The 25,242-nt window shown below is 42.2% G+C and overlaps 1 protein-coding gene across 1 annotated transcript in view; it reads left to right on the forward strand.

Moving 5' to 3' along the window:
• Window positions 1-315: 315 nt before the first annotated feature.
• Window positions 316-25,242, forward strand: part of nxph4 (neurexophilin 4) — a 41,467-nt gene continuing 16,540 nt past the window's right edge. The window contains exon 1 of the mRNA XM_076747829.1: window positions 316-735. Coding sequence (XP_076603944.1) covers window positions 682-735 — 54 coding nt within the window. The 5' untranslated portion in view covers window positions 316-681. The remainder of the gene's footprint in view (window positions 736-25,242) is intronic.

Genomic DNA, 25,242 nt, shown 5'->3' on the forward strand with positions numbered 1-25,242 from the left:
AACGCTGAATGAATGAAAGGTCGCGTCTAAAAGTCATATTTTAAGCCAAACACTTTCACGCGAACTTTAAGGAGCCTGTAACAGAATTCCTGGCATCTTCTGAGATGATTTCCTTCGAAGAGTACAACTACCTCACCAGCTAATCCTTGACAGGACAAAATATTGTACATGCAGTTTGTGGTCACTGTGGTTGCCAGTAAAGGAGAGCTGCTGTGCGCCGTGACGCGCGTGGACAGAGAGAAAGGGAGGGAGGGAGGAAGAGAGAGAGAGAGAGAGAGAGAGAGAGAGAATCTCAGCTCTGTAAATCAACCAGTCAGTGTCCCAAAACACAAGAAGCGCTGATGATCCTCACTGAAACCCCCTCTTTGCTTCCAGCCTCCAAACTGACTTCGTCTCCGCGCAAACTTCCCGCAAACGTCCAGCATGAGCGGCGGCAGACAGCATGGATGAGCCACATGAGGCGGACCACAGAAACTGAAGCCCCCGCTCAAAGTTTCCCGACAGAAGCCACCGTGACACAGACTGAACAAACACACAACTTTACGCGTGTTTTTCTGCTTTCCTAGTACTTTTTACTGGTCGCCAGCCTGTTGGGATTGCTTGGATTCCGCGGTGTGTCTTTATATGTTCAGCCGGGGAGACGTGTAGTTTTTCGGGGTGGTCCGCTATAAGGAAGGTGTCATGCAGGTTCTCGGTTGGACCATAGTTCTCCTCTGCCAGTGGATCCTACGGAAGGTGAGTTCATCATCATCCTGAGAGGAAAAAGATAACTTAATTGAGGAAGAAAAAAAAACGTTTTATATCCAGCGACAGAGATGTGTGGGTGCTGCGTTTGGAGAGAAACACATGCCTTCTCATTTTAGAGGGTCAGTTTCCTGGAAATCACTCATCTGAAAAAATTATGCGTGCTATAACGTTTTTATCGGGTCTCATAAAGATTTTTTATCGAAATCAGCCGCAGCGGGACCTGGAAATTTTACAGTTTCCTTCGATTGTGCCGTATTTCAGTGTAGTATTTGCGTGGTCTCTGTAAAATCCCTGGAACTTGTTTCAAAGTTGTGATATTCTCACAGCAGCTGTGAAGACCTCAAACAAACCGCGATAGGCGTATTTTTTGTCTTAATGTTGTTTTGTTAGTTTGAATAAACGCGTGTGCGACTTTTGCCCCATCTCCAAACGCGCACATTTCTGCTGTCTGAGCGTTTCCCCTTCACTCCCAGTTAAGCAGCCCCCTTATCTATTCATCTATTTGCGCTCCCAGCAACTTCCTCTAATTTTTCTTCAGAAGTTAAACACGCCCGTGGCTTGTGTTATTATCTCAGCATCGCTATGGCAAAGAGTTTGTACGCCTAGTTTGGCTCTGATGCTGCTGCAGCTGCTGATTATGTGCGGTTAAATGCGTGCGTGCGTGCGCGTACGTGCGCGCACGCTCATCTTTTGGCTGTTTGCGCATTATATGAGAGTGTTTTCCTGATTGCTTTGCACTGACAGTAATAATGTAGTTATTATATACAGACATCCACACATAACAGAATACAATACAACAGCATACAATGGAAGGCTGTCTGTCCCAGCAGATACACACCATCTGCACTCAGTGTGTCTTTGGCCTCTGCAAGAAATGAAAGAGAATAAAAACATGGCCTTTCACCATGATCCTCCTCTCCTCCCTCTTCCTCACCTCTGACTCTTTCATTTTCCTCCTCTGTCCTGTTCCTTTCCCCCGTTTTCACCCCCTCTTCCATTATGAATCATTTCACCCCCACTGGTTTTCATTAAAAAACACTTACTGTATCTTCAAATGCAGGTGTAGAAAAAAAAAAAAAATCCTGACACGGTTAAATCTTGTTTAACAGTGTCAGTTTTGAAAAGACTTTTTTTTTTTTTTTTTCTTATTCTGCTATTTTTACAATGTTTAAAAAGCAGCCTGAAACAAGTGTTATCAGCAGAGCAGCATCATTTGATTCAAGTGACAAACTGTTTGAGAGCTGACGGGTTGGGAACCTTCGCTGCTAACAGAGCTGCTCGGTGGCCCACAGTCGCCGCATTCTCTCCAAACACCAACAAATGGAGACTTGGGGGTAGTTTAGTGTGTTTGTGAGTTTTTAAATACACCCTGTTGGCTGCTGGCAGATTGGGGTTAGGTTGCATTGTGACAGGTAATAACACCTACGCGTCTTTTGAAGATTGAATGCAAATCATTCCTCCTCCAAAGTGGAACTGCTCTACCTCTTCCACATGGGAGTGCAGCTCGGGTTCAAGTATTAGGCTCAACTTGGTATTAGATTATATCAGCCACGCTTTTCAGTAATGTGCCATTTGAAATTGTGTTGGATCGTTTTTCTTTTTTTTTTTTTTCTGAGGCGTAACAGAGGATAAGAGTCTTGTTTGTTTTCAACAAGGATGCGGTGTAGATGACACAGTGATTTGGCTGACATAATATGACAAGCTACATCCTTGGGAGCACTATTAGCTTGAGGGATTAATAAGCGAGGAGGTAAAAGAGGCAGTGAAGAAGTGAAGGCAGGTGAAATATTCGGTAAACGGAGAGGAGGAATGAGAGGAGGGAAAGTCAGCGCAGGGGAAGGAAGAAAAGGTAATTCACCATCTAACTTAATTTCATGCTCTTTTTGAATAAAACACCACCTTTAGTGGCCATTTGCAAGAACTTGGAGGCCTGTTGACGTCCATGTGTAAGTGCGTAAGTCGGGGTAGAGAAGACAGGTAGACAAAGTGAGAAAGGACAAGAATCCCTGCCTCCTTTTTTCACTGCATTCAAAAGTAAAACTGATTTTAAAGATTATTTACAAAAAAAAAAAAAAAAACGCATCTGAATTTGCTTCTGCGTACTCGGATGGGAACATTTTGTGGGTGGGTTCTCACATTTTTGCAAAAACTAAATAAATGAATTGCATATGATGTCCAACGCTGCAATGTTAGAATTTTTTTTCCACCTTGTGCTTTGAAACGATATCTACAGTAACAGCACTACAAAAGAAGAAAAGATGTGTGAAAAGCTTCTTTGCTGTTTTATGCTCCCAGTAGGAACAATAGCATTAGCCGGCATCTCAACCTGACAAAATCCTCTTATCTCCCCCCATAAAACAACTAGCTATATACCCCAGGGATATTACAGCAACTGAGTCACTTTAATTTCATTATATATAGTCTTACTTCCTTTGCAATCATGTCTCATATATTCTGCATTGCTTTGCATTTCAGCGCAGTGTGTATGAGAAATACAGCTGAGAGTGTCTCCATGCCTCTTGTTCGTGCCCACATGTTATGCACTTATTTGCACCATTGTTGGGGGGAGGGGGGGGAATCCGAGCCATCAGAACAGCGGGATCGGATGTTTTTTCCACCACGGATTAAACCAGGTGGTTGGTGGTTTCCCTCCCACTTGCTGTCTTTTTGTCCGTCCGTCTGTCCGTCTGTGGATCATCTAAACTGTCAAACGGCCCAGTTTCAACAAGCAGGAGGCACCTCTGGATCCGTAATCTCTGCAAATGATATTCTCTGTTCGCAAACCGATTAGATATGTAATCTGTTGAATCATGATGACAGAAGCAATCACATTACTGCTATATCTACTGCCTCTGAAATTGTTCCCAGAGATCACAGATTCTCTAACCTAAAAAAAAAAAAGGCTCAGATTCATGCAGTGTTTTAATGGATTCTAACATGATTTGCTTAAGGTTAAGCAACGATCCATTTTTATTTAATTTGTTTTCTCCCCTTTCAACAGCCCTGTGCCCCATTTTTGACAAGCCATTACTTTTAAAATGAGTTATCACTTGCTCGGTGCAGTGAATAGTTCCACCTCAGGCTTTGTGTTAGCCTTAAGGAGAGGGGGATTTAATTTAACTGTGTGAAGATGTCATATATTTGAGACTAATGTAAAATAAAACATCATTACCGACATCCTGCTTTGCACGAGCGTCCGTCATCGCTTTTCAGGTTATGGAGCTCATGTGTGAACTCAAAGCTAATTTTTTGTCTTTTTTTTTCCGTCAAATTGTTTAATTGAAACGTTCTTAAAAAAATAAATAAATAATAAAGACAAAGTTGGGTGATAATAACAGCCTCATATTTCTAGATCCGGTTCCATCCAGATCCAGTTATGATCATGGAGGCAAAAAGCAGCCACAAAAATGAGTCGTGTGGTGCCAGAACTCAATTACAAACACGTGCACCCTCTGTTTGACTGACAGCTCAACTACACCTGAAGTTCCAAGAAAGGCAGCATTATGTCTGAAATTATTGATAAGACGATGGTATTATTTTTAAAGCACAAAGGAAGAGAAACCCAGAACGTGTTCAGGAGGATGAGCAGAGCTGCCGCTGCTCTCGCTGCTGAACAGGCCTGTTTCCAGCCTTTGGTTCTCCTCCTGTTGGAGCCACCCTCTCATGCCTGATACGTGGATGTTAAAGATGGTCCTGGCTCAGAGATTCAGCTGCTGTTCGTGTGTCGTAAATGCATTTCATCACTTTTTTTTTTTTTTTAAATTAACCTCACTCAGGTTTCAGAATGAATCCTCAACACTGATCTTTGAGTAAAAGTATTAATGTCACACTATCAAAACACTCTATTACGAGTTAAACTCCTGCGTTAAGACTGTTACTTAAGTATTATTAGCAAAACGTACATACAGTTTTAAAGTAAAAAGTATTCATAATGCCGAAGAATTACCCCTGTGGGTGTTATTCTGTTCTATATTCGATTACTGGGTTATTATTACTGATGCATTCATGTGTAAGGAGCCTTTTGCTGTCATAGCTGGTCGAGGAAAAGCTTATTTTAACCATTTTATACACAGTTGGGTCGGCAAATCTGTAACAACGTATCAGATTTTATAAGACGATCATGTATTTTGCATGAAAATCTGAAACTGTAATGTTGTGTATTCAAAAGTAGAACACCCTCGTGGTGGAGAAGAGCTCATTCTTCTGTTTTGGAAGAAGAAAAAAGGACCTGAGCTGACAGAAACTCTGCATTTAGAGAGAATTAGATTTATTCTTAAAAACAGACTTAAAAAACAAACTTTAAGAAGATTTGGAACCCCTTAATCTCCTACCTGAAAGTCTAGAAGCATCTTCATCTGGATGCCATGCATGATGAGGATCCAAATCTTCACAATGGAAATGTGAAGTACAAGTACACAGCAGCATGAAATGGCAATGCAAAAGTACAGTACAAGTACCTCAGATTTAAAGTCCATGTACTTTGTTACATTCCACCACAGAAAATGAGCACCAGTAGGATTTTTTCTAGGGAAACACAGTACCTAGTACTTAGACATAAGTCTTATTTTTTGTGTTGTTTGTGATGGCCTTGTACCGTCCCCACAGCTTGAGAATTTGCATTCAAACGGTGTAACACAGCAGTTCTCAGGCTGAATTAATTTCAAGGGTTTTTGTGTTTTCTGTCACTTTCAGTGCAGGAAACAACATGTAAACTGAATAAAATGTATTCTGGCCTCATATCATCGAGAGCCTACCCCTCTTCTCATTCCGGCCCTGTATGAAGCTTCATTGCTGCTAACATAATAGGTTGTTTCTGGGAGAAAGACAAGAGGAGAGTGAATTAGGAGCACAGGATCAAGTTCACGTTTACATCTGAAGTGCATTTCATTCAAATATATCCCAGAAGTCAAGTCAAGTCGTGAAACCACTTGAAAGTAGACGTTAGACACATTAGCTCATTTGGTGAAATCCAAAGCGTGTTCACATGTCAGCATCTTCAGCCAGTCTGGATCAGAGCAGCTGTTTCTCAGGTTTAAATGCTGAGGCACATCGCACTTCTTCAGGCAGACAGGAAACAGCTGGAAAGAGGGGCTGCGCTGTTTTCACTGTCACACATGCAACAGATTCTGGAGCTAATTTAAGGGTTGTGTCCTTAAACTTCTTAAAATCAAGACTCAGATTGGAGCTTTGTCCCAATCTGGGCCCACTGACGCATCAATAATAAGCCTGTCTGTGCTCAGTTTTAGATGTTATTCATTTTATTGTGAGAGATTCAATCTAGAATTTTAATCATGATTTTCTCAAACATCACAGATGGAACTGATCACCTGTTTTTAAATAAAGAAATCACACATTAAATCAGTGTTATTACGATCAGCTCAGATTATGGAATCACACTGGTTATGATGTGGACATGGGAGCTTGTGGCTTGTATAATAACAGGAACGATGAGGCTTAAAAGCAGCAGTAAGGGGAGTGGGTTCCTGCGACACCAAGTGAAGAAACGTGATTAATCATTTTGAGTGTTTGTTGAATTACATGTGAACCAATTCATCCCTCCAGCGACTTCTCATTTTATTTTAAAATCTGGTGGGTTTTGGTCAATTTGGTTTGCATCATTTTGGATTATACTGGACTAATGTCTGGACTGCTAAATTAGGTGGACGTCCATCTGTGGTAAGGCTTTCTGTTATCAAATGACAGACAACAAAGAAAAAGAGAAAAAAACAGATGACAACACTTTGAAAATGAAATCTGAATTAAAATGAACATTTTGATCAAAATCCATTTGCATGTCTACTGTATAATATCTGCTAATAAAACATACAGTATATGTACAGGTGGATACCTGGTAGAGTCATTTTGAAGGAATTTTAACAAAATATGTTAGAAGTTAATTAGTTTTGCAGCTTTCTGACAAATTAGAATTTCGACCAGCTGGTGCCACTTCATGTGAAGTCAGAGGGTCATTAAAGTCATGATGGTTCATCCACGGGGCAACGTGAAGGTCTGTCCTAAAGAACGACCGGTCTTTTAACTAATAATACCGATGAACATGACATGCAGGCCCTGTCACGTAATTAATGTCTTCGCTGTTAAATGTTGATGGAGTGATGTTAATTCCACTCTGACTCTGCAAATCACTGAGCAGACGGTGGCACAGGTCTTTGATTGAGGCCCTGTGTACAAACATTTGGGTTCTGGTGAACTCGCCGCAGCTAAAGGATCGACCGGGACCCTTCAGTCACCCTGGTGGTGCCGTCTCCTGCTCTGCACTTGTACAGTGAGATGATTGATGTCATTGCTAATTCCCTGCAGTCTGTCACTCAGTCTTCTGAAGTATTTGCTCTCCATTTATCCCGGTTCTTAGCTGTTTTTCATAGTTATTTTGATATAAATGCTTTTTAAATAGGACAAGGTACTCGCAGTAAGAAAAGAGAGGATTGTGCGAGAAAATAAAGTAAATTTTTCTGTTTAATTTTACAAACTAGCCTCCAGCTGTCAGAGGAGTCTTGCTTTGGTTTGGATTGACTAGGTTGTGAATGCCAGATGGTGGGCTTTCACATAACTGCAAATAACGTTGGCGATTGGTAGAAGCTTTTATGTTGGAAAGAAAATATGGAAATCAGAGAAGCAGAAGCAAACAACTTGAATAAAAACGTCCCCTCCTGTCTCTTCTGGGCTCTCATGGTGTTCCAGAAAGCTCAAGTTAATATAAAATGGTAAACAGAATGTCTTTCATATAATAACAGTTTATAGCATGAAGACAGAAACAACAAAATATGTTTCCATGTTCACTGATTTACTACCTGTACTGGCTGCATTAAAAGTCTATAAATCTGTTTTCTGTGTCATTTTCAAGTCAGGGGAGCCAAATGAGAGTAGCAATGAAAACAAGCTATAATCACGGTGCCTGCTTATAAAAGATGTCACATTAACGTGGCAGGAGGAAAATGTCAAAAATGAGCAAAAACTGAAATCATGCTGCAAACTGGAGCACTGAAGCAGCTGCTCAGATTGCATTTGCACAGTTGTGTCGTTACTTTAAAAGCCATTTCAGGTATATAAAGCCTAATCAGGATGTGGATAAAGTTTGTATCTTTCGGAGGGCTTACAAGTCACGCTTCAGCTGATGAATAGAAAACGAATGTGTAGCACTCAGGGACTGTCAGACTTGTTTGGGGACTGAGTGTTTCAACAATCAGGGCCCTCCCTGTGGTTATTAATGTTTTCTTTCAGTCATAGTCTGTGGAAGTGCAGCCCACGGCCAAAGGCAGCCTCCAGATATGACACCAAATGCATGCATTATGTTTTAATCATCCGTGGTCCATTTCAATACTTTCACTCACAGTAGCCCACAGTTAATACACCAGTCAGTTACTGCAGAGTTTGGTGCTCAAGGAAATGTAAAATGCCATTTAAGATAAGATAAGATAAGATAAGATAAGATAAGACTTTAGTGGTCTCACACCGGGGAAATTAAGTTGCTATAGCCAGCAAGTATTAGCAAAACAGTGGCACATAAGGGTTAAGATAAAAAAAAGTGACCAATCACAAATAGTGTAACAAGATACAAGATGGTGTACTTCACTTTAAACCATAACACCTTAATTCAACACTCAACACATGAACACTCATAAAGTAAATTTATACAAAACATAACAAAATAGTGACTATTCTCTCTGCCTCTGAATGAAAGAAGTGGGCTCAGGCAGCAGCTGAGACGATGATGTGTTAACATGCGTGTACAGTATGAGGTCAGACCATCAGAATTAAACCGATGTGATGTATGATTCACATAACCAACATGCACCATTATGAAGCAGCACCGCACGAGAAAGCCGTCTCTTCAGTGTAACAGTTTGTGTAAAGACTAACTGCATTACAGGAGAGGGCTGAAATACAATGTGAGTTTGAGGTCACAAAAAAATTCCTGAATTTCTTCGAGCTGAGCCGCAACAAACGCAGTCAGGGGAGCAGTGTTTCAGCAGTCACTGCTGACCTGTTGTGGAAAAATTAGCTCTTGCGCTACAGTGAAAACACAGCCAGACAGAGAAAGAAGCAGAACGCTGAGCTCCACATCAGACCATACGACCCGGGTTTCACTGCCAGGGTAATCTGGAGAGGGAGGCCTGTGCACAGCTGTTGCCTCAACCCCAAGAGGGGCTTACATCTCACGGCCTGATCCAGCGTCCAGCCCCCGACACAGCTCTCTATGTGACTGCCAGCTTGCGCGGTGATGGAGGATGTAGTGATTTTGGAGATTCTTGGAGATTCTTGGTTGACTGAGGTGATGGAGAGCACACATGGAGTCTGTAAAACTCCTTATTCCTCATTGTTCTAGGGTTTGTATCATTGTGCTTTTCTCTAATTTTTCCTCTCATCCTTCAAGACTCTGTGTCTTCTCTGTATCCTCTGTCTTTCTGTCTCTCCTCTGTACACCCAGTGAAGGGAAGGAGGATAAGGGCAAAGCACATATGGAGGTCCAGGTCAAGATAACCACACCTGATCTGTCTTGAACTGAGCTCTACCCACACTGCAGAACACACACTCACACAGCATTTTAATGCATGCCCGCCCACCTCAATAGATGCGCTGCCATTATTACAATAGTACTGCGTATGACTCACCAAGCCTTATGGAGCGGCTATGGAAAATTGCTCCCTGAGAGGAGTTGTGGGGGCAAAAAAAAAAAAAAAAAAAAAAAGGGGGAATGTCTGAGCAGATGATAACGCCTGAAAAGGAATCAATTTGAAAACATTACTGGTAATCTTTCTGCTGCAAAGATATGACACAGACAGACACACATAGAATGGAGCTCTGATAAAATGAATCGTCCCCAAACACACGGGCATAAACACACACATACAGCCAAGAGGTATAATTAAGGAATGCAGGCTGCACAAGTGCCCGATTGTTTGTGTGGCATGAACAAGGTGTGACACGCAAGAAGCTTACGCAGCAGTTATCATTGAGGTAATACAGCTACGATGGCAGAGGGGAGAAAATGAGCACTTAGCTACAGCTGTGTGTGTCATGGCCTGTAACGCTGTCTGCTAAGAGGGCAGACGTGCCCTGAACAGAGGAGAAGGACGGGGGGGGATGGCATCACAACGTCATCCATCATCTCACTTTTCAAATCTTGGCTGTAACTCAGTGAGACCAGAATGTTTGAGTACATTACTTTAAATATTTTAGCTTCTCGATGTTTTGTGCAGGAGTTAAGGGCTGAGTATCGACCCTCAGTGCTTTTCAGGTACCAAATCAAATGGTCTAAAATAATCATTGAATGTCTGGTCAGACTCTTAATGTGGTTCACTGATTGTTTAATCAGATAGTTCCTGATTTAGATTTTTTTTTTTTTTTTTCCAGTTTCAGGCTCTAGACAAAGTTCTTGTATGGCTATGTAGCCCTGGCAGCAGCATGGCTCTGTGGCGGTGACGGTGTCAGTCAGCTCATCCACCACTTTGAGCCACACCAGAGTGGACAGATTGACCTGACATTTCACACACACATTCATGCTAAACTAAGGTGGCTAACATGGTGAACATTATATCTGCTAAACATCGACAAGTTTGCATGCTAACACCTGTTAGCATTTAGCTAAAAGCACCAGTCAGCACCATCACAGAGCCGCTACCATGGCTGGAGAATCTTAAGTGTTGGCAGACAACATTTAATGTTTGACAGTTTTAGCTTATGTTAAATGAAAAACAGGGTTTGGCAGAAAAGCATGTTTATCTTTCTCAAAGAATGATATCTGAAGTAAGTATTGTCCTGGTGTTGTACTGAAACCTGAGTATCAAATTGGTGCTCGTATTTCAAAATGTCAAAGTTGCATCAAAATACTGCTGCTGCTTTTTTGAGAGGCTGGGTTTTTTTTTGTTTTGTTTTGTTTTTTTTTTACTAATGTATTCAACTATTGGTTCGCCTTAACCTCCGCTGGGGTTTTGTTGTTGTCCTCTTTTGCATGACTTAATAAATAAAGCAGCAGAGGGAGACTGGGTGTGAAGTGGTCAGCCCTACTTTGGATTGCTCCGCTGGTGTTGCTCCACTTTGAGAGGTCCCCAGTCATCTCTGTGATGTGAGCAGTGTGGTAATCTCTCCCTCCGTCTCTGCCTCTCTCTCTTTTTCCTGGCTGCGAGGAGCAGAGTCGAGCTTTGGAAATAAATCACATCAGAATGGAAGCTTGGCTCCTGATGATGGGCACTGTGTTTGTTTCATACATGCATGATGAGTAGCCCGGCTCTCGACGGGGGCCACCAGTTATGGCATAACGCCGCTGCCCGTGGTCAATGTGTTGCCTCGTCTCGGCTCCCCCTGGGAGAACACACACGCTGTGCTTCATACTTTCACTATTTGATATAGCAGTGTGTATTCTGATGCGTTCACGTGTGTTTACTGATGCGAGAGACAAGCATGTGAACGGAGCACGGGCTCATACGGAGCACCGAGTTGTTGCAGAATCTTGAAAAAAATGACAGGTTGCGTACGAGAGTGTTGGGTGTGTGCATCTTTATATACACTGTGATGCACTTGTATGAGTTGGTCTTTTTTCCCCCCACATGCACACAGTATTTCTAGCACAGGTAGTTAAGACGCTGTTAGACAGCCTTGGGTTTTCACAGCATCTTATGATTAATAGTGACACACCTGGAGGAGATATATAGAATAGGATTTTGTGCATGTAATGAATTATTAAAGTGGAATCCAAGCGACACCAAATATCATAACTCATGGTGCAGACAGCAGAGAACGCTCAGGGTCAGCTCGGTGTGAAGACCCTGCCACAGATGGCACTGTGGAGGAGGGATTAGTTTTTATCATTTTTTAATATCTCCACCGTGGCTTGTAATGCATTAATTCAGACATGCATTGAATTTATTGGAGAACTGAGGCAGGGTGAGAGGGAGAAAATAGACATAGGTAACCCAGCTAGAACGGTGACCCCTTTGGTAAGCCTCCGTGTGCACTGAACCCTCAGCAATCACGCTGTCTTAATAAATACGAGATTCTGCGGAAATCTGCTGGACATACAAGAACGTCTGGCATTTGATTTTGTTTTTCACACAGACATGTAATAAAGGACTCTTGTTTGCATTCGTGTTTGTCCTTTCGGGATCTCAGGAGCTACATGGGATGCATTATTGAGATGAAAGCAGGGCGGTATGCTTGCACAAGCTGTTATTTTTTTTTTTTTGCATTTGTTCCCTGTTGACTGTTTTCCCACAGCAAAACTTTCTTTATATATTGTTTCCTGGACTGGAGCTTAATGGAGAGTGGTCAGGAGATTTCAGCACTCCGCAGAACCATTTGGTCACAGATCCCTTGCACTTCTCTCGGTCTATTTCTCTGTCTTTCTCTCCCACTGTCTTTCATCTCACACCCCTCTCACCTGCCACCTGCCTGTCAAAACCTTCACAATCGAGCCTCTATCTTTCACTCCATTGCCCCATTTCTCCTCTACCCTGCTCCCCCGCCTCGATACTGGTCATGCCCGGCCCGCAACTGCTTTGCCAGTGTGTCTGATTAAAATGTAGCCCTAGAAGAAATAAAATATGTGAGGAGAATTTCATAGTTTCAGCTTCTAGCTCCTTGTGCTCTGATAGCTTGTGCTGGTGGAGACGAGATTTGCGTTTTATTTTTCCTTTTTCCTCTCCTGGTGGTTTCTGGCTCCAGTCACCATGTTTCTCTCTGGGTGTTTCTGGATCAAGACATGGCAGTTCTTGCTGTTGAATTATATAAAATCTCTGCTTGGTTTTTAGTTAATTAGCCCAGGCAACTAAGAAGCAGGGGGGATGGGGAGATTGATGGCAAGAGGGAAGGACTGGTGCGTGCGGAGGCGGCAAGGGTAGACTTTCCCTCCTTTAACTTGGTCCAAATTGGCCCAAAGGAGGTTGCAGTGGAGGGAGTGCAGGTCAGGGCTAAGGAAGGAGTGCAGAGCAAACTGAACTCGAGGCTGTGTGGGCAAATAGGAACATCAGAAAATCATCTCACATCGGCAAATTTCATTATACTTTCTCGTGTAGGGCTGAACTGTCAGCATGTGGTAGAGGACCCTGACATGCATGTTACCACTTTATAACTTTGATGTTATTACAGATCCTGAACAAGGGAATTATGTATTGAAGGGCTGTAGCTGTCAGTGAGGAAGTTACTAATATGCGAGTAGCCTTGCAGAAATAAATGTTCATTTTTCATCGCCGCGGTCTGACAAGGCTCGCGATGTGTTTGCTGGGGTTAGAGGAGCTCGTGTGGGCCAAAATTCCTTCGCTGATGATTGATCTGTACGGAAGCCCAGAGAGGCAAGTGAGGAAACAAATTCTGGTGATCCACTTTCTAAGTCTGATCTAAATTGTTTTTTTTTTTTCTCTCTTGTATTTATGACTTAAGAGCAGGTGGAAAAACGCTTTTACCAGGATGATATTTCAAAGGTTTTTCATCTGTGAAACAGGTTGAAAAAAGCTTTGCCAGGCGAGGGATTTTGCACCCCGGTCATCCTGAGTTTGAACCATTCATCCACCACAACCTCCTCCCTACACGTCCGTTGTCACAACAGCTGAATACTGATTGATTGCCAGTGACTCCCAGAACAACATATTGGCCCCTGGAGAATACCTGCGTCAGACATAACGGACCTTCGTTGAACCGAACCTTCATTGTCACGTGATTGCTGTTGTGAAACATTACAAACTGCTTGGTTAGGTTTCGGAAAAGATCATGGTTTGGATTAAAATCAGTAAAATGCTCTTACGTTCGTGGCCTAACTTTAACTACATTATCTAAGTTGAAATAAGTCAGTGTTGACTTCTTTATACTACACCATCCAACTTCCTCATTTGTTCACGTTATAATTACTTCAGCTGCTGGAAGACGCCTCCTAACAATAAACGTAAATATGGGTCGTAATAACCTGCTTGGACAGACGACCTGTACGGTACAGCCGTTTTTCTGGTGAGGACGGGCTTCTTTAAACAATCGTTAGCTGACTTCCTGAAGCCTTTCTGCCAGACAGCCCTGAAGGCAAACTGGCTTTTCTTGATGTTTGACTTGTCAGAACTTCATAAAGGATATCTCGAATTTGTGTTTTGGATAGTCATAGTTTAAGTGGAGATACATGGAATACACTTTACATAAAATAGAATTGTTTGTACATATCTTATATACATATATAGTATAATTATGTCCTCTATACAACCCAAGGGTTCATTCTTACTAATCAGAATGTAATTAGAGATATTTAGATTAAAGTTTTGACTACTCCTACATGTTGATATCTTCAATGTACTTGAAAATTGGTTGTTTTCCTGGCAAGCGACCTTCAATGTTCATGCAAGTCATAACCGTTCTTTCGTGGAATTGGTGACAGAAGTAGTTGGACGTTGCTTTAGCACCTCAAAACGTCTGAAGGAAGGGGTGGGGTGGACGATAAGGTGTAGAAACTGCAGTTTGCATCCTCTTTCTTCTTTCTCATGGAATTAACCAGTGACCTTGTGGTGTTTTTTTCAGCTGCTCGTCTAAAAGTTCTCAGTAACTCCATCTGCAGAGCTTTGTATCATCAGATTCAAAGTTCGAGAACAGCTACTCAAACTTATTTAGCCAATTTAACCAAGAAGTTCCCAAACCTGAACTACACTGGGAAAACACTTGCAGATCAGAAAACTTTCTTATGGGCTGTTTTGAAAAAGTTGGATTTATTGGTTTTGTTTTAGTTGAAAATGTAAGATTTTACTTCAACTATTCACCAAAACTGTCTTCTGAATAAATCTGTGGTGATTAATATGTAGACAGTTGAGTTTGGATCTGCACTGCCTGCTGTTTAAAGTCAGACGCTGGGGGTGGGCAAGTGGTGATCACATCAAGTCCTGAATGCAGCTCTGCTCATCACCACAATATAAAACGCCTCTCTTGGGCCACTCATTAGTCCAGTGTCCAGACTCTCCAAATTGCGAGACATTTTTGTAAGAACCAAAATCAAAAACTGACCTTGCTTTCTAAAACCTTAATTTACCCCCAGAACTACCCATTTAACAACAAACAACAACTTTTTGAATCAAATCCAGTGGATTAAAATGTCAGGTTATGATGCAAATTCAGACTCTGGCCTGAATAAAGATCGCTGGAACCGCCGTCCTCATCACTCATTCTGAGTCACAGCTGAATCACACATGCTTGCATCCCAAAAGAGCTTTCTCTCTGTGCGTCCTGGTTAGAAAAGCTCAGATGCAACCAGTTTCCTGAAGCCTCAGTTCACTTCGCTCACCAGATGTCACCCTCCCCCCGGCAGACACTTGGACCAGACCCCAACCTGCATGTATCGACATGACCAGTCGGTGACAGTGACATAATGTGGCACCCAGAGAAACAGACAGACAGAGAATGAGGACTGGGAAGTGACAGACAGACGGAGAATCAGACACATATGTTCCACCAGCAGGAGCCTGGACACCTTACTGCAGAGAGCTGTGCTTCTGTACAGAAAGCTGAGCAGAGTGTGAACAGAGTAATGCAGCATAAACAAGGAGGGCAACAGTAGAACAGTGCAACCCCTGAAGGTCCAACCAGAGAATGCTGATCAGACACGTCTTCCCCTCCTCGTGACTTTGACCAGAGAAGCTGGCAACAGTACAGCCTGAAACTCTCAGTGCATGTCTGCCGTAGTGAAATATGTTGCATGAGTGACTTCATGAAGTTCAGCTAAGCTCAGTTCAGGGATGAAAAGACAGCGATCGCTTGAATGAATCAGGTTCATTTGCGAACTCTGTGATCCGTTCGACTCATCCTGTACACACCACAGGACTTCAGAAGTCTTCATTTCTTTCATTTTCTTTTTGTAACAAACTTTAAAGTCCTATTTTTTTTTATGTCTGCTGAATTTAAAGTCCAACTGGAATTAAGTTGTGTGGGTTGTTCAGTGAGAACGCTGTTGTTACTTTGGAGACAGAATTTTTTTGCATTTAACCAAACAAATAATTTCATTTGCATGAAGAAGGGATCATCACTGTTCTATCATCTGCTGATTTGACTCAGATTGACAGGAAAAGTGATATTTGGACACATGTGTTCAGACAAATGTGCATTTGAGGAAAACGTGAGTCCTGGTCATTTCCAGAATTTATTAAATATCTACGTTTTGGTGTGAAGAACTTACAGAATGCAATGATTTTTAAATGAACATAGTAGTAATAAGGAGGTCCTTTGTCCAATCATGTGTTCACAAAGTGGTGTCCCTCGCTTCATCCTCGTCTTTCCAGGATGCCCCTTTCATGCCCAATCATGCTACTATCACCTGTTACCAATCAACCTGTTTACCTGTGGAATGTTCCAAACAGGTGTTTTTGGAACATTCCACATCTTCCCCAGTCTTTAGTTGCTCCTGTCCCATCTCGTTTGTTGGCATCAAATTCACAATAAGCATTATATTCACAAACAACACTGATGAACTGTAAACCACAACGCACCTTTCTAGCTTTGGTCTCTTGTTTTCTTGTGTCCATGAAGACACGTCTTGAGCTCCACCTGCTGAACGAACTACCAAACCAACGGCGAAAGGAGAAAAGAGCACTGCTAAAGTCCTTTTTTAGGTTAGGTAGCACATTAGCAAGTCAGCTGTAGGACACTGAACAGCTTAAAATCTTCCCTGGAGACCTCAGCATTGGTTGGTTTGGATGCTAAATTGTGTTGTCTTTATTCTTCAGTACCATTGCTGAGGAAGCACTGTCTCTCCTTAGCTTGTAAGCTACAGTTAACAGCATGTTTGTTTACATTGTCTGTCCTTTTCGCATGGTGGCTCAGCTCTGTCAGTCAAACGCCCACTCAGAGGTCCGATGGCCAAAGGAGGATTTCTGATGTTCTCCTTCTCCTCTGACAGTCTCCAAAGACCCTTTCTTCTCTCTTTTTTCTTCATGTTGGTATTCTTCATTCTGTCTTTGGCTCTTCATTACCTCCCACAGCTTAATTGCTAATCTTCCCGGAGTCCATGTCTTTCTCTCACTAATGAAAACAATAGATGAAAATCATGTTTACATTGATTTTTGACAGTATAAAGGGAAAGCTTTTGTGATTTCAGTTTGGCCTTAAGTTGACTTTCCTGTTGAAGTATGTGTTGCCAAACAAAAACTGGTCAGTGCTTCTTTTTTATGTATTTTTTTTTAGCTGGTCAACATTTACATTTTTCCACCCATTAGTGCTAAATAGCAAATTATAGCGGGCTAACACGTCATTGTGAGCATTTAGCTCAAAGCCACGAGCGTCTCGTTTCCTTCCTTCCTTCACCACCTCCACTCCAACCAGCTCTACTCTTCACTGTTATCCCAACTCTTCTTGTTTTCTAGCTATTCATTTCCTTTATATTTACTTCTTTATCACTCTGTGTGGTTGGATGCTCTCTTGCAGTTGAGATAAGGAGGCCAGTGTGATCTCATGTCTTGCAGCATCAGACAGCAGAGGCCGGCATCGTGTCCTGATGGCCTGCTGAGCCACATAAATCAAACACGTGCACACACAAGGACAGAAAGAAAGAGATTAAAAAGGTATCTGTGAAAGATTGACTACCCTGTTGCCTTGTAAAATAGAACAGCCAAAAGGTTAAAAAAAAAAAACCATACTACTGTATACCCGTACCTGTGCAGTACTCTGGAATCAGAAACCCCCGTGTGGACCTTGAATGAGTAAAACCTCGCTTCAAGAGCAGCACGCACCCAGAATTTATGGCCTAGTTTACCGGCTGAACATCATTCTTGAGATCAGCTTGAGGACTTAACCTTAGAGTAATATCAAAAACGATGTGTCTACAAATTTTGCTCCTGCATTATTGTGTGTCTCAAGGTTTATCACATCTTACAGAATCTCATCAGGCAAAGCAATTTGTATTTAACTGGATGTGCGTTATGTGGAGGTAGCCACATAGAGATTAAAATGAGATTTACAAATGAATGTTGCTGATAAATGTTTTTTTGTAATTTTCTCCGATGTTTAATCCGCGAGGTCAGTGCTACCCACGAGCCTCCCCGTGTCACCCATATCAATTCTGTAATTCACATTCCTCCCCCGCCATTTTTTGCATTTTTATATCAGATGCTCTACCTGCTCCAGTTATTATCTTTTGCAGGACGTAGACGACAAAAGGCTGTGAAATGTAATGTGTGCTCTCAATTACTACATTTCTGAACATTTCTAAGGTCTTAAATTGTGCTTTTTGCCCCTCCCGCCTGCAAAACTGCTGCACCTCTGCTGTCTTTATGCACATTGCCTCTACAGTGATTTCTATTTTGGTCAGAATTGATTTTCATCTGTGATAACAAATGTTCTTTGTTGAGATATCAACACACTCTCACATTTTCATTTACCACATCTGATGTAGCAAAGATTGGATTCTGTTGCCAAATGGTTTAGTTAATGATTTCATTCTTGTTCTTCATTGAGATATCAAGCCCCAGTGTCTCCTTTTCATTGTCGAAAACAAGATTACAATCTGTTGCCAAATAATTTCACACTTGTTTTATTGATCGCACTGAATGTCACGTTAGATAAGATGATGTCAATCCTTTAAGTCTCAGATGTTTCTCTACGTGTATGCGCTGCGGTGGGTTCGTGCTACTCTGAAATTTGGATTTTTTTGAAGCATCAGAAGAAGCTGGAGAATGATTTGGCAGGCGGCTAACTGAATGACGTAACTTTACAATGCAATGTATGCAACGCAGGGCGTGAAAAATGCAATACAAGCTCTTCATTCATTTAGTGGATATGATGCATGAGACCAATTTGTGGAAATATTAGAGTCATTAAAAATGTCTCATCAACAACAAAAGTACACAATCTATTATTTAGTGTTTAAAGCTGACATAAAGACATTAAATCAACTTGTTCATGAAGGATTGTGCTGCTGAACCTCGATTTGTGCTCAGGTTTCAGTTCTTATGATCCTTTTTTTTTTAAGCAGTGATGGTTTATGATTACAGGCAGTCACCCTTTATTTTTAGGCTTTGCAAATACACAAAACAGTTACTATTGAAATAGTTTTCCTTGAACTTTTGTACTCGACAAATCAAATTTTCTACTCATTTCACAACAAGCTCAGTGTTCGCTGTAGTTAGAGGGGACATGAGAGTAAACAGTGTTCTGTGAGTTTGTGTAAAATTAGCTTGGCATCACAAGTTGCCTCAATATTATGCAGTGGCTGGCTCAGCTGACAGTTTTATCAGTGGTGCTTGTCATCAATTTAAATTCAGTCACCTGCTTGATTTTCTCACATTTATTGTCAGGTGACATGTGCCCTCTGAAGTGCCCTCCTGAGTCTTCATGCAATAAGGTTTTTTTTTTTTTTTTCATTTACAGCATGTTGCTCAGACAAATGAGCCATATAAAGGATAAGTTTACATCATATTAAAGGAAAGCCCTTATTCCAGGCTTTGTAGATTAACTCTCTGTGATCTGAAATGCAAAATATCAACAGTTTGCCACAAGAGACTGTGATTTACTTTTGCAAAGTACGTGTTTCTCGACAAGAGAGGGGGAACACATAACCAATAACAGGTTTCACCTGCCCAGCAATACAGCTTTAGTGCCGGTATTTACTGAGGGTTTATAAGTCATCTGCTCACAGTGCGTTTACTTTATCTTCTTTTTTAACTGTTAATCACTGTGCAGATCGCAGTGCCCCTTGAGGCAAATTGTGATTTGTGATACTGTGCTCGCCAAAGGACCAGCCAGAAGTGAAAACATTTGGATGAATCCTACATTTATTAATTTCTTCTCAGCGTCAAAGGAAAAGGTCCAGGTGGTGCAGCAGCAGCAGCAGCAGCAGCAGCAGCAGAGGTCACTGTAGAAAAAAAAAAAAAAAGAAAAACAGTGCATTTTATTTAGCAGAATTCTCCAAACTCTGTTTTGGTTTGATCAGTGTCGCAGCTTGTACAAACAGTAGTATTTTTCTACTCTCTTGTAGTAAACTGACTTTGTGTGGATTTGTAATAATTTTGGCACTATGAAGAAGGTTCCACTTCACGTTTGTTTTCAATTACCAGCTAATTGGGACGGTCCAGGGGGGCCAGTGAACAGCTTTACCAAGACCACAAACAAACTGTAACGCCAAAGCCAACTGGAATGAGACGATGTGAGAAGCTGCATCTCGTCCGAGTCATTCTGGGGCAGCTGGAAGGGCGACAGAAGGTGTTAGATTCACATGGTTTGGGTTAAAGGGGGAGAGAGGACAGTGTGGTCATAAACATTAAAATGCCGCCTCCATCAAAAATAATGTTCTGTCAATTTTGCTGATGTAACTTAAAATTAATTACAGTTTCAAATGATGAAGTTTAACTGGCAATAGAGTATTTGTACAGAGTGTAAAGGATCTTCTTCCATCGCTGGTCTAAAGGGTCAGTTTTTCCAAAATATATTTCCCACCAAAGACACTTTCATTGCCATTATTTGATGCTTTGAATGCATCTTAGCTCCATTGGTCAGGTGACCTCAAATCTGTTTTCATGGTTAAATCACATGAGGAGCAAGTAGGAAAATCTGCATTTTATGATTTAGGTGAACAGACCCTCGATTAAAAATCACATTCATGCAATTTTCCACTGAAGTGTAATTTCTAAATTGTATATGTGATTATAAATCAAAGAGGTGAGTTGGTGAGTGGCTGATTTTTAGATTTTTGCTCATGGTGATAAAATGTGTGTTTTCACAAGGTGAATATCTCTGTTTCCAGGCTTGGTGCAGTCAGGGCAGAAATCAGATTGCTGGAAGTTAGTGTTTGCTTTGCTGAGAGCTTCAGAGTGCAAGATGCATAATGTCATTACTGATTCAGTCAGCAGAGGGGGTTGTCAGGAAGGATGGAGGGAGTGGAGGAGGAGGAGGAGGAGGAGGGTGCAAAAAAAAAAAAAAAATCTCAGCTAAAATTAAAAAATGCCACAAAATGAAATAAAGATGAGTGCTCCACTGAGCCACAGACTGAATATAAAAGACAATCCTGTGAAATATACATGGCTGGTAGGAGAGTTGAGCAGAATGCTAAGCTCCGAACTCTACCTGTAACCCACAGTACGGACCCTGATCCTGAGCCCACCGATCATCCCAGAACATTTAGAGATCAAGCCAACCGCTGCGCTCCGTCCCGCTCACCTAGGCAACAAGAGACAGGAAGACATAGAAGGGAAGAAACCATCTCCCATATTTAATAAGATTTGGTGTTATTTTTCCCGTGTCTGTAATGCCTTTATTATTGCAGATTGGCTTAGCAGTGAAAGGTATTGATTGTGAGCCAGAGCCCCTACTGGGACTGAAGAGAAGGAAACAGAGGTGGAGGGTGTGGGCTGCTTCCAGCAGGTGATTTGTGTGTGGTTTAAAAAGCACATGTTCTTACCCGATCGTGTGTCGTTTTCCAGCGTACTTCACACGTTTACTTATTTGAATAAATCAAAGCAGCCGTACTTCAGTCCCAGACAGACTACTTCAGGCGCATTATTGGTAACCACGTCTGACGTGTAGAGACAATTTAATAGTGACAACTAGTGCACGTAGCAGCATGACCAGTGAATGTGAGAAAAATAAAAATACCTGCAAATGTAATGTCACCTGGAAGAAGCAGAGCGAGAGAGAAAGGCACAAAAAGGCAAATAGATTCTAATGTTTTAGTGGATTTGGGTATTAAAGATTAGATACATGTTCCACATTGATTTGGAAGTGGAGATAATGTTCATAGTTTAATTCTACTTAATTCAGAGCTGTTGTACTGCTCGTTTAATCCCACAGGCCCACGTGTGCTACAGTAGGATGTTGTTTTAGTCCTTCCAGAAACCCCCCACCAGAAATAATGAACTGCAGAAAGAAGAAAGCAAGAAGGGACAGATATATGGAGATGATGAGTGAGTGATTGTGTTCCTATTCTTAGTCCTTGCAGTGGGGAAGCAGGACTAATGATGCTTCCTGACCTTAATGCCTAGCGCTCAAGGTCAGCCCTCCACTGATGCATCGTGGGTAAGGTGTCCTGGACCGCTGAGGAGCACTGCCAGATTGAGTTTGTTGTTGTTGTGGTTTCCTGTGACTTTGCCCCAGAATTTATCACTGTTCTTCCTGAAAGAATAACAGATACAATCACAGAACAAGCAATTTATTCAGCAGTGCAGCTCTGAGGGGAACTACCAGCTCTTGTTCTGCAAGTTACACACCCGATTTTTCACTCTCTCTTCAAGCCACGCACTGATATTTTCACAGTAATGCTGATGGGAAAATAATGAGAGAGAGACAAAGGATGCAGGATTTTCACAGAGACAGAGCAAGGTGTGATTTAACTACCTGGCTAGCTTTACTTTAAGTTTTCGCCGGTCGATTCCTGTTTCACACTCTCAAGCACTGCTGCTGTTATATGATAAGGAAAGCAGACGTGTTTGGGTTGTTCACGGTCGACAGTCAACCTCCCTCCATGTTCAGTTGTAGGTGTGTGAATGTGGGAGTTATTTAGCCTCAGAGCACTAGTCGCAAATTAGCAACTTTAACACAGCGTCATGGTCGGGATGCACTGATGCCTCTCATACATTTGGGGGTTTGGCGATACCAAGTGCCAGTATTAGTACTTGCTCAACACACACAGTTGCAGACAGTTGCAGTACAGTCGAGTCTTTTTCTTCCAGTGTCAGTGAAGCGTCTGAAGCACAGTCACAGCAGGAATAACGTCTGATGCCGTCTGCATCAGAGGAGCTCACTCTTCAGGTTAACTCCTCAAACAGAGCGAGAACAGATCTTTTCCAGAAGCGTCCACTGCTGAGCGGTGGGATTGTTGGGGAGCTAATGTTGGAACCCAATTGATCCCAGAGGCCACTTCTTCTTGAAGAGAGACTGTAAAACTGTGATGTCACAATTAGGAATCTCGTACCTTGGCTCCAGTACACCGAGGGGACGACAAAATCCCGTATTATCTAAAACTGACAATGTCTGGTCATCAAGAGCAGTGTACTGGGAAAGAGCTCCTGTTATGTTTCCCACCCTGGGTTGTTTCTCTGCTTCTCCAGTGTTTGCTGCAAAGTTGGTTGTTGCTGTTTCCTGCTGCTAGCTTTAGCAACCTCCTTGAACTCTGCGTGCTGTTGGTTCTTCAGATGTTTTATTAAATTGCTTGTTGAAGGAGCGACTTTTCACCCCCACCTCGTAACAATTTAGCAGAGCATAGTTTGCAATCTGCTCTACTTATGTCATCATCACATATCTGAAAATATCTCCAAGCTGCTGACATTTCTCGCCCTTCATCTACCAGCTCAACTGACGAGAGGTTAATACCACACTGAGGTATCCAATGTGGTTTTTAGTAGTTTTATGATTACAGTTACGAGTACATGAACACAGTTTTGGACCCTGGTATCGGTATTGCCCCTGTCTGACCGTCCTTGTCTGCATGTCAGAGGTCTGCATGGAGTAGCTAGTGGAAAGAGATTAGAGATATGCAGAGTGGTGACTCGGTTCAGTCGTTAGGTGTCCTTGGTCGATACAGTGTTATATGCAGATTATATGCAGATTTACAAGTGACAGGCAATTGCAGTAATGGTGGCTTGTTTATTTCCTACAGCCTGGATTAATCTTTAGTCCGATTGCAGCACAACCAGAGTCTGCAAACGATGCCCCTTTTTCTTCATTGATAGATTAGAAACAGATTGTATTTGCGCAGTATTCCCAGAGTGTTTGTCTCACCTGTCTTGGAGGAAGGGAAAGTGCATAAAGAGACAAAGTGTAAAAGGATTAAACGAACCAAAGGAGAAGAGGAAGAAGAATGAGAAGCCAATGCAGAGGAAGATCAACCAGGAGGAAGGCGTAATGTTGACTAGAGGGAGGGAGAGTCAGTCTGTCTCACTTGCTTGGATCATTAATTTGTGTTCTAATTAGCAGGAATGCCGCAGTTGGAATGTGATGCCTGCGTAAGGACGAGGAGGAGGCGTGTGTGTGTCTATCTGTTTGTGTGTGTGTGTGTGTGTGTGTGTATGTGTGTGTCCTGTGTCTGTGACCTGCCCTGGCTCCAAGTCTCCTGGCTTGTTAGAAATGACAGATTGGCGCTCTCCTGCACCCCCCACCCACCAGGCCCACCCCATTCCTCTACCCAACCCACCCATCTGCTCTGGAAACATGCCAGATCCTTAGACCCGTCTTGTGTTTACGCCATGTGGGCGTTTGTGTGTGTGTGTCTGTGTGTGTGTGTGTGTGTGTGCGTGCGTGTCAGTCAGTTCAGTTTTGTCACTGTAGGTCTGGTCGGACCAGTGGGGGAGCTCAAGAGATTTCCAGTCATGCTTTTGTTGAATGCATCATTTTTGCTACTGTGAATGCCAAGGCCGAGCTGGTTTTGTTGATATAAGCTGTTTTGCCTTTTAAGCGCATATTGTCCAAACTGAGGCTGTGCTACACAGAACAAAATGTCTTTGACATCTTTCGGTAAATCAAGTTTGTTTGCTTAAGATGCACAATACGAGTCCTTGGATTCAAACTTACAGAAGACCAGTTGCCAGCCGAGTGAAACTATGTATTCAGCTGAAACTGGTTAAGATTCCCACCCACTGACTGTCGAAAGAGTTCTGTGAAAGTGAAATTGACTTCATAGGTCAGTATTCATTTCCTGTGTTTTCTCTCTCATTGTGGATAAACTGCTTCAGCCAAGCTTTTCATCAGCTGTCCTCGGATTTTTAAAGACCCAGACGGTGCAGTGAGCCTTGCCTCCCCAGGGCCTGAAAACATTCATTTAGATAGTGCCAATATCCAATCTTCCAATACGTTTCTTCTGGACATATCTTTAAGGAAAAAACGAGGGAGAGAAATGTATCAGTGTTGATATCCTTTGGTCAGTGACATCACATTTATAAAGGCTGTGTGTGTGTGTGTGTGTGTGTGTGTGTGTGTGTGTGTGTGTGTGTGTGTGTGTGTGAGTGTGTGCGTGTGTGCGTGCGCTCTGGCATGTGTGTGTGTGTGTGTGTGTTTACTGAAGCTGTTCCAGTAAAGCGTCTAGCCCAGGGACAGAGGAGAGCTGCCCCCCACAGTAATTGAACCACAGACCCTGCTGGACTGTTAGTCACAAGTCTCGGTCTGTCCAGAGCCTTTTATCGCTGTTGAATCAACACAAGCCGTGTGAATGAGAGCAGGTCAGTAATACAAATGTAGCCGTCATAGCGGTGCCACAGTTTTCCTCCACACAAATCTCCTGCTTCAGGTTGTCCACACCGGAGAAAAACTGTTAGAGTTTCTTTCTGCAGAAGTCACATAAAACACAAAACTACGGTTGTCTAATGTGGAAATGAGACAATTTATCAACCAAAACAGAGATTTTCACCTTATTTAAAGGAAAATTCAGATTTATTACAACATGAATCTTTTTAGGTTTGGACATCGTTTGTTTTTGTTTTGAGAACATTGTATTTACCTGGTTACTTGCTTTGATCGGGGTGCACAGAGCCTTTGCTACAAAGACCTCAGATGGGGCAAGAAAAGAGGACTCAGAAGACAAGACGGGTTTTTAACTCAAAATCA

This window comes from Chaetodon auriga, chromosome 2 (genome assembly GCF_051107435.1).
Source record: "Chaetodon auriga isolate fChaAug3 chromosome 2, fChaAug3.hap1, whole genome shotgun sequence".
Classification (NCBI taxonomy): domain Eukaryota; kingdom Metazoa; phylum Chordata; class Actinopteri; order Chaetodontiformes; family Chaetodontidae; genus Chaetodon; species Chaetodon auriga.